This window comes from Urocitellus parryii, chromosome 11 (genome assembly GCF_045843805.1).
Source record: "Urocitellus parryii isolate mUroPar1 chromosome 11, mUroPar1.hap1, whole genome shotgun sequence".
NCBI lineage: Eukaryota > Metazoa > Chordata > Mammalia > Rodentia > Sciuridae > Urocitellus > Urocitellus parryii.
Window position 1 is genome coordinate 65,237,244 of NC_135541.1, and position 18,336 is coordinate 65,255,579.

The following is an 18,336-nucleotide window of genomic DNA, read 5'->3' on the forward strand; positions in this document are numbered from 1 at the left end:
AGAGAAAAAAAACTGGACTGTAAAGTCAAGTCCTCACTCTCACATCAACAACACATACTAGAGACAGAATTATGTATAAAATTTAGATGACCTCCCTCTTATCATTAGAAATGACTGGATCCACTTTTATAAATATAAGCAAATAAGACCCATAAGGATTAAGTGATTTGCCCAACATCACACAGTTAAGTAATAACAGTAGAGAAACCAGAATCCAGGTCCTCTGGATCTTAAGACAATACTCCACAAATGTATAGTTTCCACATTAAGTTCAAGGTGAGATGTTTTAAATGAAGACATAATATTTCAGATTTCATGATATTTACCCTTATTGTCTTTTGAGTCAATGTAAATTTGGGTGAATAAAGCAGAATTATCTCAGAACATTATGATTCTTAATCACAAGAATTTATGTGTCAAAAATTAATATAAATACTTTTTATATCTCAATAATATCCTCAGTCATATACTGTTTTTCATTGTCATACTCCATACCTATAAATGAACATAAAGAAAGACAAGGTATATTAACTGGCTAAGATTGTTGCAAATAATGCCAGAGTTTTGTTTGTTTGTTTGTTTCTTTTAATAGGTTGCCTTTCCTTTCTTATTTAAAAGGAAATGAGAGGTGTTCTTATAAGAACTCTCCTCATCCTACATGCTATATGACTTTCTAAGAACGGGACTATTATGTCAATCAATGGAAGGGTAACTGATGTGATTCAGCAATCTGTATACGGGGTAAAATTGGGAGTTCATAATTCACTTGAACCAAACCGTGTAATATGATGTATTAAGAACTATGTAATATTTTGAAAGACCAATAATAAAAAAAATAAATAAATAAAAAGAAAAAAAAAAAAGAGTAGGGAAAAAGTGGATAGAGTTAATGCGAGGAGTGAACAAGTTTATAGGATTCCGTATTAGAACCTTCTGTCATAAACTGTCAAACCATGTTATCAGCTTTAGCTTTTCCTAGCATTGCACTTACAAAGCAATCTTGATGCCTAGTTATAAAACCCATGTAGTTCTGTAACACAACATAAGCTCTGATCTATTAAGCTCTGAAATCACTGATAACACAGGTTAAAGTAATAAATTATACTCTAAACAGTGATGTAATAAAATAAACAACAGAAATAGGAAAATGTCTAAACTATTTTTTTTACCTTACCTTAAATTCCTTCCCCCAAGACTCAAAATCAGACTTATAATCAATTCATCAATCAATAAAGGAGATAGTAGAAAAATGCAGTGAAATATACCTGACAGCCTCTCTTTTCAATTTCCATAATACATTTCTGTATCAGGAGTGGCACCATCAATCCTACATTTTCTTTTTCTACAACTTTTTGAATGTCAACACCAAATATTACCGATTCTCGATTTTTATCTAGTCCATGAAGAGAATTTTCCCACTGTTCCATAAGAGTCATTTTCACATAGATAAGACCTCTAGGTTCAAGTTTGACAGCCAATTGATGTGTCTTTGTCACTCTGAATAAGGTGGGAAGAACAACAGTTCCATGACAGCACACTCTATTTTTTCTTGGAGTGGGTTCCCAACTAAATACTACTAGTTTTAAATGTTGTGCATTTTCAATTTCTATATTGAAAGTGTGATCCATGTCTAAAAATGTGGTTCGACATGTGAGCAAAGCTGTTCTTGCTTTGTTTACTGAATCTACCTGAATTGCACAAAAGACATCTTTTGAATCTATCCGTGGTGGTTTTAAATCCTCAGCACCATAGAAATGCACACTCATGAGCCCAGATATGTACTGTGAACACTTGGGTTGATCAGAAAAGTTATAATGTCTAAAAGCATCTATGTCTATTTCATTTTTACTACAACTGTTTGGAATTATTTCTTTTCCTTTTCCAAATTTGCTTTCAGATCCATGTTTGCTAGATTTAGTTATAAGTTCAGGTGAGTCTCCATCACTGAGGTAACCACCTTTGCAGGAATACTTCAAACTCATGGAGATTTTCTTCTGGTAGCTGTGCTGAGAAGATACAGTGGTATCAAGATGGTACCGGCTTATGACATTCCTCTTGGCAGCTGTGGTAGTGTTTCCAGAAGGTAAAATAACAGTATGATGAATTTCTCGACAGTTATATTTAGACAAGGAAGGAGAATTATCTGAACTGTTTACATAATTCAGGGTTCCCTTAACACCTAGCTTTCGGCTAAATTCTGGCAATCTTTTCATTTTCATGGAAAGTTTCCTCACAGTTCGTGGAGATTTTATTTTATCTGGTAAAGACCAATTAATTGAACTGCCTTTTTTCACAGGGCTAGGGCTTGGAGAGGATGGTTCCATAACTCCCAATTCAGTCCTACTTGTAGCAGCTAAGATTCCAGGACCTTTAAAAAAGAAAGAAAGAAAAATATTATAAAAAGATATGTTATGATTTTTCTTACTCCTATTTTATAAACCATCAACTAAACAAGGTCTCACATGGATAGGAATACTTCCCTGTTTCATCTCAATGGGGAGATTAGTTTGAAGTTCAGGTCAGTCTTCATCTTCATGTTCAAAGCAGAATATCAAGATCTCCAGATGGTATACAGTACAAAGAAGCATCTCCCTCTCCATCTGCTATTCTGAAGACTTGGAGGAAGGGTAATGCAGATTCCTTTTTAACATTTCCCACTACAATATACTCCAGTGAGCATATTATATATTAGAAACTAGGAAAGCTTCTTATTTTAAAATGTTAGAAATGCTATGCTAATAAGAACGTTTCTTCTATATTTATAATCTTATAAAGCTAAATGTTGCCACTTAGTAGAGCTAGTTTTTTAAAAAGCTAAAAACAAAATAAATTTGTAATTTTGATAGCTGAGATGCTCCTTGTTCTAAAATTCTATTAGAATGTGTCACCAAAGTTTATGTAGAGCTATCTAGTCAATCAAGAATAACAGAATATTGAATATCATAAATGTAACTGAATAATTTTAAAAACTGTTAAGAAATCTTCCTTATTGTGTTATTTGTATACAATAATTCCACAACTTCAAATGTTAGTTATGGTCTTTAACTGCAACAGAGTTATAAGTTTTCTTGCAATTTTTAGTTTTTATAGACAGTAAAACCAAGAAATGCTTTTGAATTTTTCTCCATACAAAAATGGCTTTATTCTTCTTTGAATGTCAAAATTATTCAGGTTTATGGTAAAAAGTTTTTAAAAATACTAAGAAGTATTTTACAAGTACAAATAAAGTAAATATCAGCCTAAACTACATATTTACAGATTAGCCACTACAAATATTTTGGTGGAAATAATACTAAATACTAAAAGTAGTTTAATATTAATAAATTATTAATATTTCATTATGATTAAGCAATGCTACCTGACATTTATTGAGCTACTTAATATCTGTAGTCACTTATTTAATTTTCATAGTAACCCTGTGAGTTAAAACCATTAGCACCACATTCTCCAGATAAGGACTCTCAGGCACAGAGCTGAGTAATTTAAGATCACAAAGTTGGCAGGTGGTAGAACCAGGATCCAAGCCACAACATTGGTTTTCAGAATCTATGCTTTTAAATATTATACTTTTAGCTCCTCCATTCTTCTACACACTTTTTTGTCCAGCCATACATATTAAACAGATTTTAAAGACTTTTTCTCAACTATTATTAAAATTTTCCATAACTTCCCCAGCTTAAAAAATGGTCAAAAAATACATTTAATTTTTAAATTTGTACTTGTTCCTAGTAAATTTTCAAACTAATAATACAGATTAAAAATATCTTCTAAAGCTGAGGTTGTGGCTCAGTGGTAGAGTGCTTTCCTTGGCATGAGTGAGGTACTGGGTTCAATTTTCAACACCACATATAAATAAAGAAAGAAAATAAAGTTTTTTTAAATCTTCTAAAACCTGATACATAAATTCTAACTTTTCCTGTAAAGAAGCAATCTAATCCCAATTATATAAATTTTTTCAACTTTTTTTCATATAACCATTCTTATAGAGGAAGATCTAATAACTTCAAAATCAGAAGTTAATCTATAAAAAAAATCAACAAATTAAATGACCTTTCTTTAAAGTATTAACATAACATTCTCCCTCCACTCACTCTGTGCGTCCACACAGAGAATTAGTTTCTTTATAGACAGAGTACTATTTTAAGTATGCCTCCTGGGCCTTTCTGGTAAACAGCTATTAAGAAATAAAGTGTGTGATAAATTGGACAAAGCATCCTCTATGTTGCAAATCACAGCACAATTCTACTGGCTTACTTGTTTAAAACATTCTACAGAAATCAGGGTCCTGCTTTACAAACATTAATCTATTTTGTCACAGCCTAGGAAAACCAACCAGTATATTAAACTGTTGTAGATTTTATTAAATTGCTAAGGAATTTAGCATACTGACTCCTTTTACATATTGTAAATAAATAATTCCAACTGAAGTCTTTAATTGTTAAAATGAAATACTGTACATGTTAGCAACTTCTATTATAGACAAAAGTGTATTTATTAAAACAAAGGCTTTTTGTTTTAATAAAATCCAACAGCTGAAATATTACCAAATTCCACAATCCTTTAAAATTAAACTAGAGCTACACTAATCAAATCACAGAATAGCTATATACAGCAAGCACACACACACACACACACAAAAAAAAAATCCTTAAACAGAAATTTATGTACCAGGCTTGAGTCAAGAGAAAATGATACACTCCTTCAACACCTGGAACAGTAACTGACACAAAGCATGAACTCAACATTTGTTGAATAAATGAAGGCATCAATCAACCAATTATTATTTGCCCTGTAAATTTGTAAACCTTTTTGAAAATACAATACAGAAATTAACAATAGCAAATGCCAGCCATAAACACCCAATACTAGTAAATAAATCCAAAAGAAGCAAAAATGATCATGATGAAAGGTTACTGCAATAGCTGTGGGCACAATCTATTAACACCAAATACCAGAAAAACAGTCAAATGAATTAGGGCCCATCAACTCAATTAAACTCAGTAAAACTTGAGAAACAATAATATTAATCTATATATAACAATGCAAGATGAAGATATAAAGAAAAAAGCACAAAATCAATCAATCCATCTATACCAATCTGATTGCAATATTTACCTGGAAGTTAATAAGCATAAAACAAGTCACAGTTATGTTAGGATGATTTTTAAAATTGCTGTTCATATTTAAAATATTTACAAATTAGCTACCAACTTCTCAACATCATTCTGCCAATATTGCTAAGGAAAGCAGATTGCATTAGGTAACCTTGCTACCAAACTAAAAAAAAAAAAAAAAAAGACATATACTAAACTGTATTCTTTTGATCAGTTTAGGATTGTGCTTATTAGATATGAATTACATGTTTAAAAGAATGATGGTAAGAAAGGAGACATAAATATTAGTCATTCCATACTTTTTAAAAAATTATGTCTATTAGTCTAAGATCATAATATGCCACAAACATTTTAAAAAATTAGTTTTAGTGTAAGAAATAAAATCAAGAATTAATAAACGTGATGGACTCAAACTAAAAAGCTTCTTCTCAAAAGAAACAATGAGGTGAAGGGAGAGCCTACATTTTGGGAGCAAATTTTCGTCACATGCATGTCCGATAGAGCACTAATCTCCAAGATATAATAAAGATCTCAAAAAACTTAACAGCAAAAAAACAAATAACCGAATCAATAAGTGGGCTAAGGAGCTAAACAGACACTTCTCAGAAGAAGGTATACACTCAGTCAACAAATATATGAAAAAAATGTTCAAAATCTCTAATAATTAGAGAAATGCAAATCAAAACTAAGATTTTATCTCATGCCAGTCAGAATGGCAGTTATCAAGAATACAAATAACAGCAAGTGTTGGTGAGGATGTGGGGGGAAAGGCACACTCATACACTGCTGGTGGGACTGCAAATTGGTGCAACCAATCTAGAAAGCAGTATGGAGATTTCTTAGAAAACTTGGAATGGAATCACCATTTGACCCAGCTATCCCACTCCTTGGTCTATATCCAAAGGACTTAAAATTAGCATACTATAATAGCACACACAGCCACATCAATGTTTATAGCAGCTCAATTCACAGTAGCTAAACTGTGGAACCAACTTAGATGCCCTTCAACAGATGAATGGATAAAGAAACTTTAGTATACATACACAATGGAATACTATTCAGCATTAAAAGAGAATAAAATTATGGTATTTGCAGGTATATAAATGGAGTTGGAGAATATCATGCTAAGCGAAGTAAGCCAATCAGTTTACTTCGCTTTAAACTTTTTTTTCCCCAAAAGCCAAAGGCCAAATGTTCTCTCTGATAAGTGGATGCTGATCCACAAGGGAGCAGGGGATGGGAAAAATGGAGGAATTTGATTGGACAAAGAGGTGGAAGAGGAGGGGAGGCATGGGGGCAGGAAATATGGTAGAATGAGATGGACATCATTACCCTAGGCACACGTATAACTGCACATATGGTATGTCACACATTGTGTACAATCAGAGAAATGAAAAGTTGTGCTGCAATTGCATACAATGAGTCAAAATGCATTCTGCTGTCATATATACCCGATTAGAATTAATTAATTAATTGATTTTTTAAAAGGATGGCATGTAGAAGGTGGGCTGGATGTAGTTAAAAGCATAGACAAAGCATTCATAGTAATAAGAAAGAAAATATATCATAAGATTACAAATTTCAGTGAGGGCAGTCAATGTTATGGTGAGAGAAGTGGGAGTTTTCTATTTATTTGCATTTTTCTCAATGAAATATAAAGTAAGATCTTAAACTGAGAATAAGAATTGGAAAGAAGGTAATAGGAGGGGAATGCTGAAATAAAAATTAGTTTCAGGGGAATTATATTAAAGTGTACGTCACTTTATAGATGCTACCTTTCTAACTTAGCTCTTGTCCTTATTATCTTCTTGCCTTCTCAATAACATTCCACATCCATCCCTATCTGTGATACTATAGCCTTTTCTCACACTCTACCCTGATCATAATCTGTATTCCAAATTACTATTTTATTTAGTATTATTTCTCTTTCCATCATACTACAAAAGACACATATTTACTATAGAATTGAGTCTACAATTAGAAATGCACAAAGAAGAATGTTTTTGATTACCTTCAATCACAATACCCAGAAACAAAAACTAACCACAACGAAAACTCTATTAACATTTTCAGTATGGCTTTCAATGTTTCTTTCAAAATTGTCAACATATAGTACACAGTTTTATAATTCACTTTTTCTCTTAATATAACATTTACTGGGCCTCCCCAAGTCGCTGAGAAAAGGATTCAAATTCAAACACTTAATTTGCAAAGTTTAGAAATCCCATCAAAGAAGTGAGAAAATTCAGGGGGAAATTCAAGATGAACATCAAGCTTGCTATCTATCACTATGAGCAACTGGAGCTTAATCTCAAGAGAAAACTCTAGGAAGATTAATCTGCTCATAATTACCCACCCAAGAGAAAAGAGAGCTGGGGTAGTTCTATACCAACTTGTCAGTAACTGGTTGAGGAATACTCCAAGGCTGCCCTGCAGAGAGCTTCCTTGACTTCAAAGAAAGTCCTTAGGTAGAGATGCAAATACTGTGCAGGGTAGAAAAAGGCTGCCTTCATTCAAGTAGTAAGTAATAAAACCCAATACATATGCACCGACAGCATCTACTACACCACACATCTTCAAATACTATGCATCATTTGAAATTCTATAAATTAAAATGACTTGATATAAAACATAACTAATTTCTATCCAACACTTGATATTTGCAACCAAAGGTGACTCATGCTGTTTCCTGGGGAGTATGTCTAGAACTAACAGAAGCATATCATAAAACTGAAGGCAAACAAGGAAGAGCAAAACCATTAAGTTCAACTATATAAAATGCTTTTTTTTAACAGATCAAAAACTGTTGAATATCAGCAATTTCTTATGGTTCAACCTAATATATATTAAACTTCAATCATTTCCTTTTGGGGTTCTATAACTATTGTAGCACCTTTTTAATCTCTCTTTTTTTTTTTTCCTTCCTTTCCTTTGCTCATGAGAAATCTTAGGCATAAGAACACAAACTAATGACTACTGGTACACTGAAAAGACAACTTTTCAGCTTTGGCCAGGCCATGTATGGGTAAATGAATGAATGAAGCAAAAAATTAGACTTACATAAAGAATATATCTTTTTCTTCTATTCCCCATGACTTCACTCTTTTCAACGAAGAGAAAAGCAATCATAAGTCTCAAAGGATAAATATACTAAATCATATCACATACTACATTACAAAACCAAGTCTGTGATAAAAATAATTAAAACACCATGTATATAAAATATTTATAAACCTCTTTGTTTTTCTTTATTTTTTAAATATATTCACTTTACACAGAAAGTACATGAATATAATATGCTTTCTTCTATATTTAGCAACTGTGAAAGAATTGAAAAAGAAGAAAGAAAAGGCAGATCTATGATCATCTTTACCTGCAAAAGGAGATTTCAATGTCGGACTATCCTCCACCATTAAACCTTCTTGTGTCTTGTGTCTTAACCTTTGCGTGTACTGCTGCATACATTCTGTGGAATGGATGGAATCTATAGGATTCACTTCATTTGACTGAGTGGTCTGAGTATCACCTTTGTGTTCAGAAGAGCACAATGGATCTTCAGTGGGCTGCTCTGCTTTTGTAGGGTCACTCCTAGACAATATGCTCAAACTGACAGCAGGAAACTTCAGAAGAGCAGGGTTTGGCTCATGGAAACTCAAGGCACTTGATACCCCAAGGTCATCATCCTCAGGAATGGGATTGTACCATATTTCTCCTTCATCATCTGCATCATTTTCCTCATTAAAATCTGAAGAGCAGTTTCTTGATAATGATGAGTTTGTAGCATTACACACCATATATGTACAGTATTCTTCAGATGATTTGAGGAAAGGATGTGATAGCTGATGTTTAGGAAGAGATACAGGTGAGATAGATAAATGACTCCTATCTTGGCATTTCCTATTTTCTTCTTCCAGATTAAAAGATCTCAGAGGACTTTGATATAACCAATTTCGTTTTTTTGAAACAGTGATACTGTTAAGTGACTTATGACCTCTGAATTCAATATTATCCTTCAGATCTTCAGATTCTCTTCTCTTCATTGAAGACCCATAGACATTTTCAAATAAATCTGTTTCAAAGAAGGAAAAAAAGATAGAATATAATGCCTAATATACCAGGAAATATATGGCACTTCAAACCAGTAGTTAAAATTTTTTAAAAGTAGAAAAGTAATATTAATCACAAAAAAAAAACAAAATCAAACCAGAAAAATTTTGGATTTTCCACCAAAACATGGTTTCCATTATCTAGAAATCAGACTGCTAGTATAGGTGTCATAAAATTCTAGGAAACAGAATATGCAAATTCTGATACTGCTTTTATTAAAAAACTACAGGATTAACAAAGCCTTACCAAGCAAAACAAATTTTATAAAAAGCTTATATAGAATGCTTTGTACACAGTATGACTAATCAATATTTGAATAATTTCCAACTCACTATTACTAGACCAAAATCATTAGAAAGAATAAGTAGTATTCCTAAATTTTCACACAAAGATTTACTTTCACCAACCTAACAAAAAAGTATACCTTACCTATTAAAATTTCAACATAACATTGGTTCCCTAACCATACAGCTCAGTAGTATCTTACGCAAAGTTTGAGTTCTATATAGCTGGAGCAAAAATTGAAATTAAGATCTCTTAAAGAGGCTGATTACAACCAACCATGCTGTCTCACAGTAAGCACAACAGCTATTATTATTACTGGCCAGATGCAAATTTAGGCAGCAGATAAATAATGAACAAAATAATCCCTGCCCCATAAGAAATTTATAGTCTACCCAAATACTCAAGATAATATACAGGTTAATACAATGTGATAATACCCTAAAAATATACATATAACACTATTTTCATCTTAAAAGGAAAATTTTGTGTCTCCAAAGAGGTGTGTGAAGCAACTTCACTTACCCTTCACTGATAGTGAATAATCTAAATATAATAATAATAATAATAATAATAATTCATTACACATATGTAATAAAAACCACATCTGTATAAATTTAAGACCATGTTAGGTTTTTAAATTATGGAATTATGGCCTTATGCTATTCTGGTTGTGTACATGGTTGATTCATCTTACTGTTACCGCAAATAAAAAATGATGTGGGGGGCCAGGGTTTTGGCTCAATGGTACAGCACTTGCCTATCATGCATGAGGCACTGGGTTCGATCCCTGGCACCACATGAAAATTAAAATAAAAATAAAAACAAATAAAATAAAGGTATTGTGTCCATTTACAACTAAATAAAATTTTTTAAAAGATGTAATAACAGTGATAAGCACATTAAGCTATGAGAATCTTAATAACAAAATTAGTTTCACACATAACAAGATGTTTAGTAACCTCTCTTCAACTGAAAGAAAAATCTTTAATAATGCAAAAAAAAAAAAGCCCTTGTCTTTTTTAAACTCCTAAACATCTACCTAACCAAGCAGATTAATTAAAACATAAAAATCTTAAACACTAATTGGGGTTCAAGTTCAATTAGTTACAGAAGGGAAAGAAGCTCCATGAACTCCTACTACGTCTGCAATTTACTCACTCATCAAATAAGTAACTATTATGTTCTAGAAATAAAGCAATAAGGAAGCCCCTAACCTCATTTTACCTCTACAACAATCTAATAAGTATAATTATCATATTATTGAAAAATATGAGGAATATGGTCAAGTCCCTAGTATTCAAAATTAAACCTAACCCTAAAACCCACATGTTTACCCCTTTCTCTATATCATGCTACCCATTAAGAACAGGGAAGCAGGTGACCCTCTCTCAACATGGGATAGCATCACATTTATAATACAAAATGACTGCTGATAGAGACAGGAGGATTGCAAGTTCAAAGCCAGCCTCAGCAATGTATTGAGGCGCTAAGCAACTTGGTGAGACCCTATCTCAAAATAAAATATAAAAAGGGCTGGGGAGGTGGCTTAGTGGTTAAGTGCCCCTAGGTTCAATCCCCAGTAACAACAACAACAACAACAAAAATGGCTGCTGATAAATATTCGGAAATCTATAAAATAATAGGGGAAAAAAGTCAAAACCACCAAACTGGTAAAAGGAAGGGGCAGTACTGAAATTCTGACTTTAAACTTCATAGAAGTATACCTGGGCTGCTATCACTAAGGGATACCCATCTCCATCCCCCAGGATTGAATAAGCAAACATAACAAATACTCAACGAACATCATGAACTGATTATTTAATTTAATTAATGAAAAGGTGAAGATTTTCTAGAGTCTTTCTTTGGTTCTATTTCCTTTACACTTTATACTTAACTAAAAATCAAACACATGCTCAGGAATCACTTAAGCTTCTGGATTCTCAGTTATTACATGCTTTTGCCAAGTGTACTGAATCTAGATCAATTTTACATTTAAGCCCAAATCTCAAGCTATTATTCAATAGCTTTCAGACCTATACAGGATGTTATTTATAAGTAAACGTATATATATAATTTTGACACTAATTATAAATTTGAAGCAAAAGCTATAAAATTAAATAACTCACTGACTAAAAATAAAATAAGCAACAGTTTATTTTATCTTATTCTCAAACAGCTCTTTAGCCCTGAAAATTTTATAGAACTAGATACATTACTTTGAGTCACAGCAGAGTTTTTTGATGTATTATACACTGTGAATGATCCTTAAACATATGTCTACTTGTACTACACTTCAAAGAACTGCAATAAGAAAATAAAGCTACTAGCATCCCATATTCAAGCAAGGTGATACTTCTATTGATACAAGTATTTAACTGGAGTATAATACTAAAAGTAATAATTATAAGCCAGACATGGTGGTATATGACAGTGACTCAGGAGGCTGAGGCAGTATGTTTGCAAGTTCAAAGTCAGCCTCAGAAACTTATTGAGATCCTGTCTCACAATAAAAAATATAAAGAGATGGTGCTAGGGTTGGGGATGTGGCACAAGCCGTAGCGCGCTCGCATGGCATGCATACGGCCCAGGTTCGATCCTCAGCACCACATACAAAGATGTTGTGTCCGCCAAAAACTAAAAAATAAATATTAAAAAAAAAATCTAAATAAAAGTATTCTTATGAACATTGTATCAGATATTTGAATCTAGGCCTAAAATTCTCTCTCTTCCAAGATAAATCTAAAAGAAAGTAAGGCATAAAATGAAAAGGATTGGAGCACTTTTTCTTTTTTGTCCCTTGTAACTTGCAATAAAAACCTTTAAGCAAGTTGTGTTGCTTGCTTTTGAGACAAGAAAATAGAGAAGAAAACTGTGAGACTGTTTTTAGTTTCACTAAAGTAACTGAGAAAAGCCAGAGAAGCAAGAAAAAGATGCACAAAAGAAAAAATGAGCAGAATAAATAAGTACCCCTAAAGGGGATAATCTAGCTCAATTCCCAATGCTCAAGGCAGTCCTCCTAAACTTCCATTCTCACTCTCCATCCAGAATCCTAATGATCTGGTGCAAAAACAATATTCCACAAACCCTGCTTGCCTTCCTCTGGATTATAACAGCTAAATGCCAGGGGAAATACCAAATGGATTATCTTTATTCTTCCCCTCAACCTAAAGACTGAGGCCACAGAAAATTGAATAACTTGCCCAAGGTCACAAGACTGTAAAAGGGGCAGAGTCTGACCAGAAACTCAGAATCTCTATTATGTTAACCCTCTACTATATGGCCTCCTCTTTTGCAGATTCCAAAATCTAATATTTATTGATGCAAAATGAGACCAATATGAAGGGAACTGCAAAATCATCACATACTGTAAGCAGTGTTAAGACTGAAGCAGAAAGAACTCAAGTGCTTTAGTTTAAAGAGGTTGGTGTAAGTATGAAGTACTAGAATAAGGTAGAATGCTTTTTCAAAACTTTGTGGAGGCTGGGAGCAGTGGTGCACTCCTGTAATCCCAGCAGCTGGGGAGGCTGAGGCAGGCAGGATTGTGAGTTCAAAGCCAGCCTCAGCAAAAATGAGGCACTAAGCAACTCAGTAAGACTCCTGTCTCTAAATAAAATACAAAAAGATAGGACTGGGATTGTGGCTCAGTAGTCAGGTGACCCTGGGTTCAATCTCCAGTACTAAAAAATAAAAATAAAAATAAAAACTTTGGGGCTGGGATTGTGGCTCAGCGGTAGAGCGCTCGACAAGCATGGGTGGGACCCGGGTTCAATTCTCAGCACCACATAAAAATAAGGCATTGTGTTGTGTCCATCTACAAAAAATAAATTCTCTCTCAAAAAAAAAAAAAAAAGAAAGAAAGAAAGAAAAAGAAAAATCTTTGAATTAAAAAAAAAAAAAAAAACTTTGGAGAACATGAAAACTCTAGAATCTCACTACTGGGGGGTGCTCACGTGTGAGGCACCGGGTTCAATCATCAGCACCATATAAAAATAAAGACATTGTGTCCATCTACAACTAAAAAATATTTTTTTTAAAAAAAGTGTGGCCTGCCTAACAGCGTCATATACCTATACTGGAACTTTGTAAAAATGTAAAGTATCAAGTCCCAGACTACACTTATTCAAATCAGCATTTTAACAAGATTTAGGGAATCCATATGCACTTTAAGTTTGAAAAGCACTGCTCTCAAATCGTAAACTATACTTTGAACACTAAGAGTCTAGAAAATAGCTTTGGTGGTTCCCAAAAAATAAACAGGCATCTCTTGGGAATCATGGATCTAGAAACACAGGATTTTCAAATCAACACAACACTACTTTCTGCTGAATTTGTAATTCTAAAAGTTTTCCAGCCACCAGCAACTCCAAAGTTCCATGGCACACTTCCAAAAAAAAGGCAACTTGCCTCTAGAGTCACAATGGCAGACTCATATAGAGATTTAAAGGTAGAAGATTGTCAAGTAATATATGTCTTTCAGAGATTATATAGCAGGAAAAGTGAAGTCAAAGTATGCTAATCATTTTTAAAAGAAAAAAAGAGTTGAAAAAACTCAACCTGATGCTTCTGAATATATTTCTGTGAACTATATGCTAATCAAAACTTATTTATAAATGTTTATATTAATAAAGAACTGTTAGCAAATAAATTAAGATTCCTTCATAACTTTAAGGCTTGCAGAAACTTGACAATATTTACTATGTGTAATGACTTTAGATTTCTTAAATAACCATCTCAATTAAGAACAAATTGGCCAATCTGTGAACACAACATACTTAACTGCATCAAATCATTAGCATTATTATACCATCAAAAGTTTTAATGGTTCTTGGTAGGAAACAGAAATTAAAATAGAAAATCACTTTTGACTTCTATTTGTCATATGGTCTCAAAAATTTCAAAATAACTAATAGATTAGATATCTCTAACCCATTATATACTGTTATAAATCCCAAATATATTTATTTTGGGAGAAAAATATCCTCATGAGTAATATTACATAAAAAATATGATACAAACGTTTTAGAATACTTAACATCTTTTATATAACCAAGAATGTACTCCCTCATCTGGACTGTCCAAATTGTTTTTTTAAAAACATGATTTTTTTTTATCCCTTGTGGTGACACTGGGGATGGAACCTAGGACTGAGCATACTAAGCACATGCTCTACCACTGAACTACATCATCAATTCAAAAACATGATTCAAAACAGAATCTAAGCAATATCAATTTGAAGTAAGCAAATATTTGAAGGTAAAGATTTAAAATAAATATAGTAATTAATTTTTCAAGAAGTCTTAAAACCTATTCTAGGATTCCCCCATCTTTGCAATTTTGAAGAAGTTATTTATCCCTCTACACCTTGTCGAAATTCCATCCATCTCCTCAATTCAAGCAACTTGATGGTAATACAACAAACCTCTAAAGAACTCTGGAGTCTTTTTTACCTTACATAAATAGGGGTTGTTGAGTCATGAGACCTGAGGTTTAACTCACATAAGAGTCTGATTCCATATGCCAGGAGAGACACCTCAGAAAAACTACTTAACCTTTATGTTCCTTTTGTTGTTCTCAAGTAATAGTTGTCAAATCTCTATATTTGGGGGTGGAAAGGTTAAAAATTTATATAAGAATCATATAAACTACCCAGAATGGCTATAGTAAAACCAACTAACCTTCATTAAAAAAATTTTTTTTTACAAATACTCTCCTAATCTACATTAGATAAAAAAAAAAACTACACAAATTATTTTCATGTTTCCTAAAAGATGAATTCATGATGTGAAAGGAAGTTGTTTAAATCAAACATTATGGTAGCTTTTGCTTAGAGTTCTTATAAAATAAAATACTATCACAAAGAAATTCTAATATTTCATTTTAATTTCTTTTAAAGTTGTTAGCATTTTCATAATTACAGTCTTAATAAAAAATTCACTGCATTCATTCTTAAAGGAAATATTTTCATTTGTTAACTCCTTTGTTAGTGAAGGCATTAAAAGCCAACAGGTGGTAAATATTTTACCTCTGCAACAAAAGGGTAAAAGTATTTGACTAAAGATACAGGTTTCTGATTATGGCTGAAATTTAACTATCATACAAAGAGTTAATGAACCAAGATCAAAAGAGGTAAAACTAATGTGGTAATAAAGTATAATAAGTGATTACAAATATTTTATTCCTGGAAACGCACATTTTAATGTGAATGTAGTATAAAGTAAACCTGTCTTCACAAAGATATTCTACTATTTATTTAAGTGTAACAGAATATTTAAACTTGAGGATAAAGTTTGACAGGCATTAGACTTAAAGATCAAAAAAACATTTAACTTTGCATATAATTTAAATGAATCATTTGATTTATCATCATTGCTTGATTAAAAGTTGTTAAATTTTTGTTTCTTCTCATTGTTGTCTGTACAATGGTTAATGTGTATTAACCCAATCCTGGGCACTTGTAATTCTTACCACAAATACTAAGACTACATTTTATATTTCAATACTTAATGTTTTTAAAAATATTACTAAAACGTAGGTCTTTATGTTCACTGAGATTTTTATATTTTAAATGTAGTTCAAAAAGCCATGTTGTTTTGTTCTTTTGTAAATAACAAATATTTGTTATTTACAACATAATTAAGAGATTCCTAGAATTGATAACCTAGACCTCCAGAGATAATTGAAAACCATGCACATTCAAAATAGGGAGCATAATGATATAAGAACAAATATACATTTCAAAAAACTAATTTTCTTCTAATATGAATAGTTTATAAGTTTACAAATAATTTTAAGTGCCTGAAATTTTTTTAAAGTACCTTATGGACATTTTTCTTTTGATTACTATACCACTATCCTTGATTTTCCAATTTTCCACAATAAAAACATCACTCACCTCGTTGGAGTTTGTTGGTGTGAAGAAGATGTGAAATGCTACCTGACTAAAAAGAAACATTACTCATACCTTTAGTTTGTTTTGGTTGTGGTTGTGTGTGTGTCTGGTGTAAGCGTCTGAGAGAGAGAAGAAAAAAGGGAGTAATGAGTAAAATGACAGTTTATGAAGCCTGTAAAATCTACCTTGGATCAAATTCAAATTCACAAACTCCACAAAAGTCTCCGGATTTGCCTGGAGCTACAGAGAAAAAATTCAAGGCAGCACCGCCCCTCTCTCAACCTACGAAAAGCGTGTGGCGAACTTAACCTTTACTCATTGTACTAAGGGAGTGGGCGCACCAGTTTTAGGAGAAGAAATTAAAAAAAAAAAAATCTGCATGCCACTGTCGAAAAAAAAGAAAGCAAAAGAGTGAATGTGAATGCATCACACTAAATAACCTCGACATCGCTTTAAATTGCCACCTATATGACACTTATTTTAGCACAGTCACGTATCTGTCTGCAAAAACACACTTTATTCTTGGCTCTAAAGACAGGCGCGGTGGGTAAACACTAAGGCTTGCGGTGCTAGCAAACAGACTGCAAAGTATCCTACCTGTCAATGTAATTCTTTGATCGGGAGGCACCGAGAGGATGGGGTTTTCATGCACTTTCAAAGTGCCCAGGTTAGGAGAAGTAGCCTGCGCCACCGGGACTTTAGAAGGTGTCCCACGAACGCGACCCTTCATTCCCAGGGACAGCAGGCGACCTTTGTACATCCACTTCTGCAGCTTCTTGACTGTGACTGTGGACGGCTTCAGGGTGGGGGAGCCCTCCTGGCGGTCTTCTTGACCCCTGCGGATCACAGAGGGCCCCGCAGGATGCCTGAAAGGACTTCTCGAGGAGCTGCCGAGGTCCTTGGAGCCCGGAGACAAGAGGCCAGCGGATGCTGCGGCCCGGGCGCTGCCCCCGCTCCAGCCTTCCATCCTGCCTCCACGTGGCGGGGACTCGTCTGGGTCCCCGCGCTCGCCGCACCTGATCCAGCTGTCGCTCGGCCACCGCTGTAAAGGAAGAGGCTTGGAGCCCACCCGGAGGCTCTCAAGGCTTCTGCTGCAGGACAGCCTCATTCGAGGAGTCCGAGGCCGGACTCCCTCAGGCTCCCTCGGAGGCGACCAGGGCGGGGACACCTGCTGCGGAGGGCAGTCGCCGCCTCCCAACTCCCAATCTCCGGGGCAGGCTCTGCAGTCCGCAGCGTCGCGGGGGAAAGGTAGCTGGCCAGGAGCCCCGGCTCCCGCGAGGCAACCGCGATCCGCCAACCCCCCGCCGCTCCGCCGCGTGCCTGAGTCAGGGGGTAGGTCGTGCATGGCCTGGATCAGCAGATAATAGGCCTCTCGCAACTGGGTTTGCAGCCTGCCGGTCTCCAGGAGGCCGCCCTCCACCCCCGAGGAGGAGCCCGCCGCAGGGGGAGGCGGGGGCCACAGCTCCGCCTCCGCCCCCTCAGGCGCTGGCGCGGCCACGGATTGTGAGCCGCCGGGCAGGTTCTCGTAGTAGTCGGCGTTGTAGTCGGCGTCGTCATCCTCCTCCTCCTCCTCTCCACTGCCTTCGAAGCTCAGCGCGGCGTGCAGAGTGGCGCGAGCTAGCCGGCGACCCGGGAGAGGGACCGCCTGCCCGCTGCGCGGCCGAGGGGCGAGCGCCCCCGACCGCGCCGAGGACCCTCTAGCGCCGCGCGCCTCAGGTGACGGCGGGGGCTGCGTCCAGCTTGGCCCAGTTGCGCCGGCGTGCTCGCACGGGGGACAGTCCTGGGCACACCAGGTGTCTCCTAGGGTTGCGGAGGAGGCCGCCACCGCAGCTGCAGCGGCCGCCCGGAATCCGAGCCCCCCGGCGATGCGGGGACCCCTCCTCTCCCGGAGTTTGGACAGAGTCCTCCTCAGAGGGTCCGCCATCCCCTTCTCCTCAGCAA

The 18,336-nt window shown here is 35.2% G+C and overlaps 1 protein-coding gene across 1 annotated transcript in view; it reads right to left on the reverse strand.

Annotated features, from left to right (window-relative positions):
* Syde2 (synapse defective Rho GTPase homolog 2) overlaps nucleotides 1-17,740 on the reverse strand; it is a 37,455-nt gene extending 19,715 nt beyond the window's left edge. Inside the window, exons 1-3 of the mRNA XM_026406176.2 lie at nucleotides 16,993-17,740; nucleotides 8,488-9,183; nucleotides 1,266-2,368 (exon numbers count right to left, since the gene is read on the reverse strand). Of these exons, the coding sequence (XP_026261961.2) occupies nucleotides 1,266-2,368; nucleotides 8,488-9,183; nucleotides 16,993-17,740 (2,547 nt within the window). The remainder of the gene's footprint in view (nucleotides 1-1,265; nucleotides 2,369-8,487; nucleotides 9,184-16,992) is intronic.
* Nucleotides 17,741-18,336: the final 596 nt, after the last annotated feature.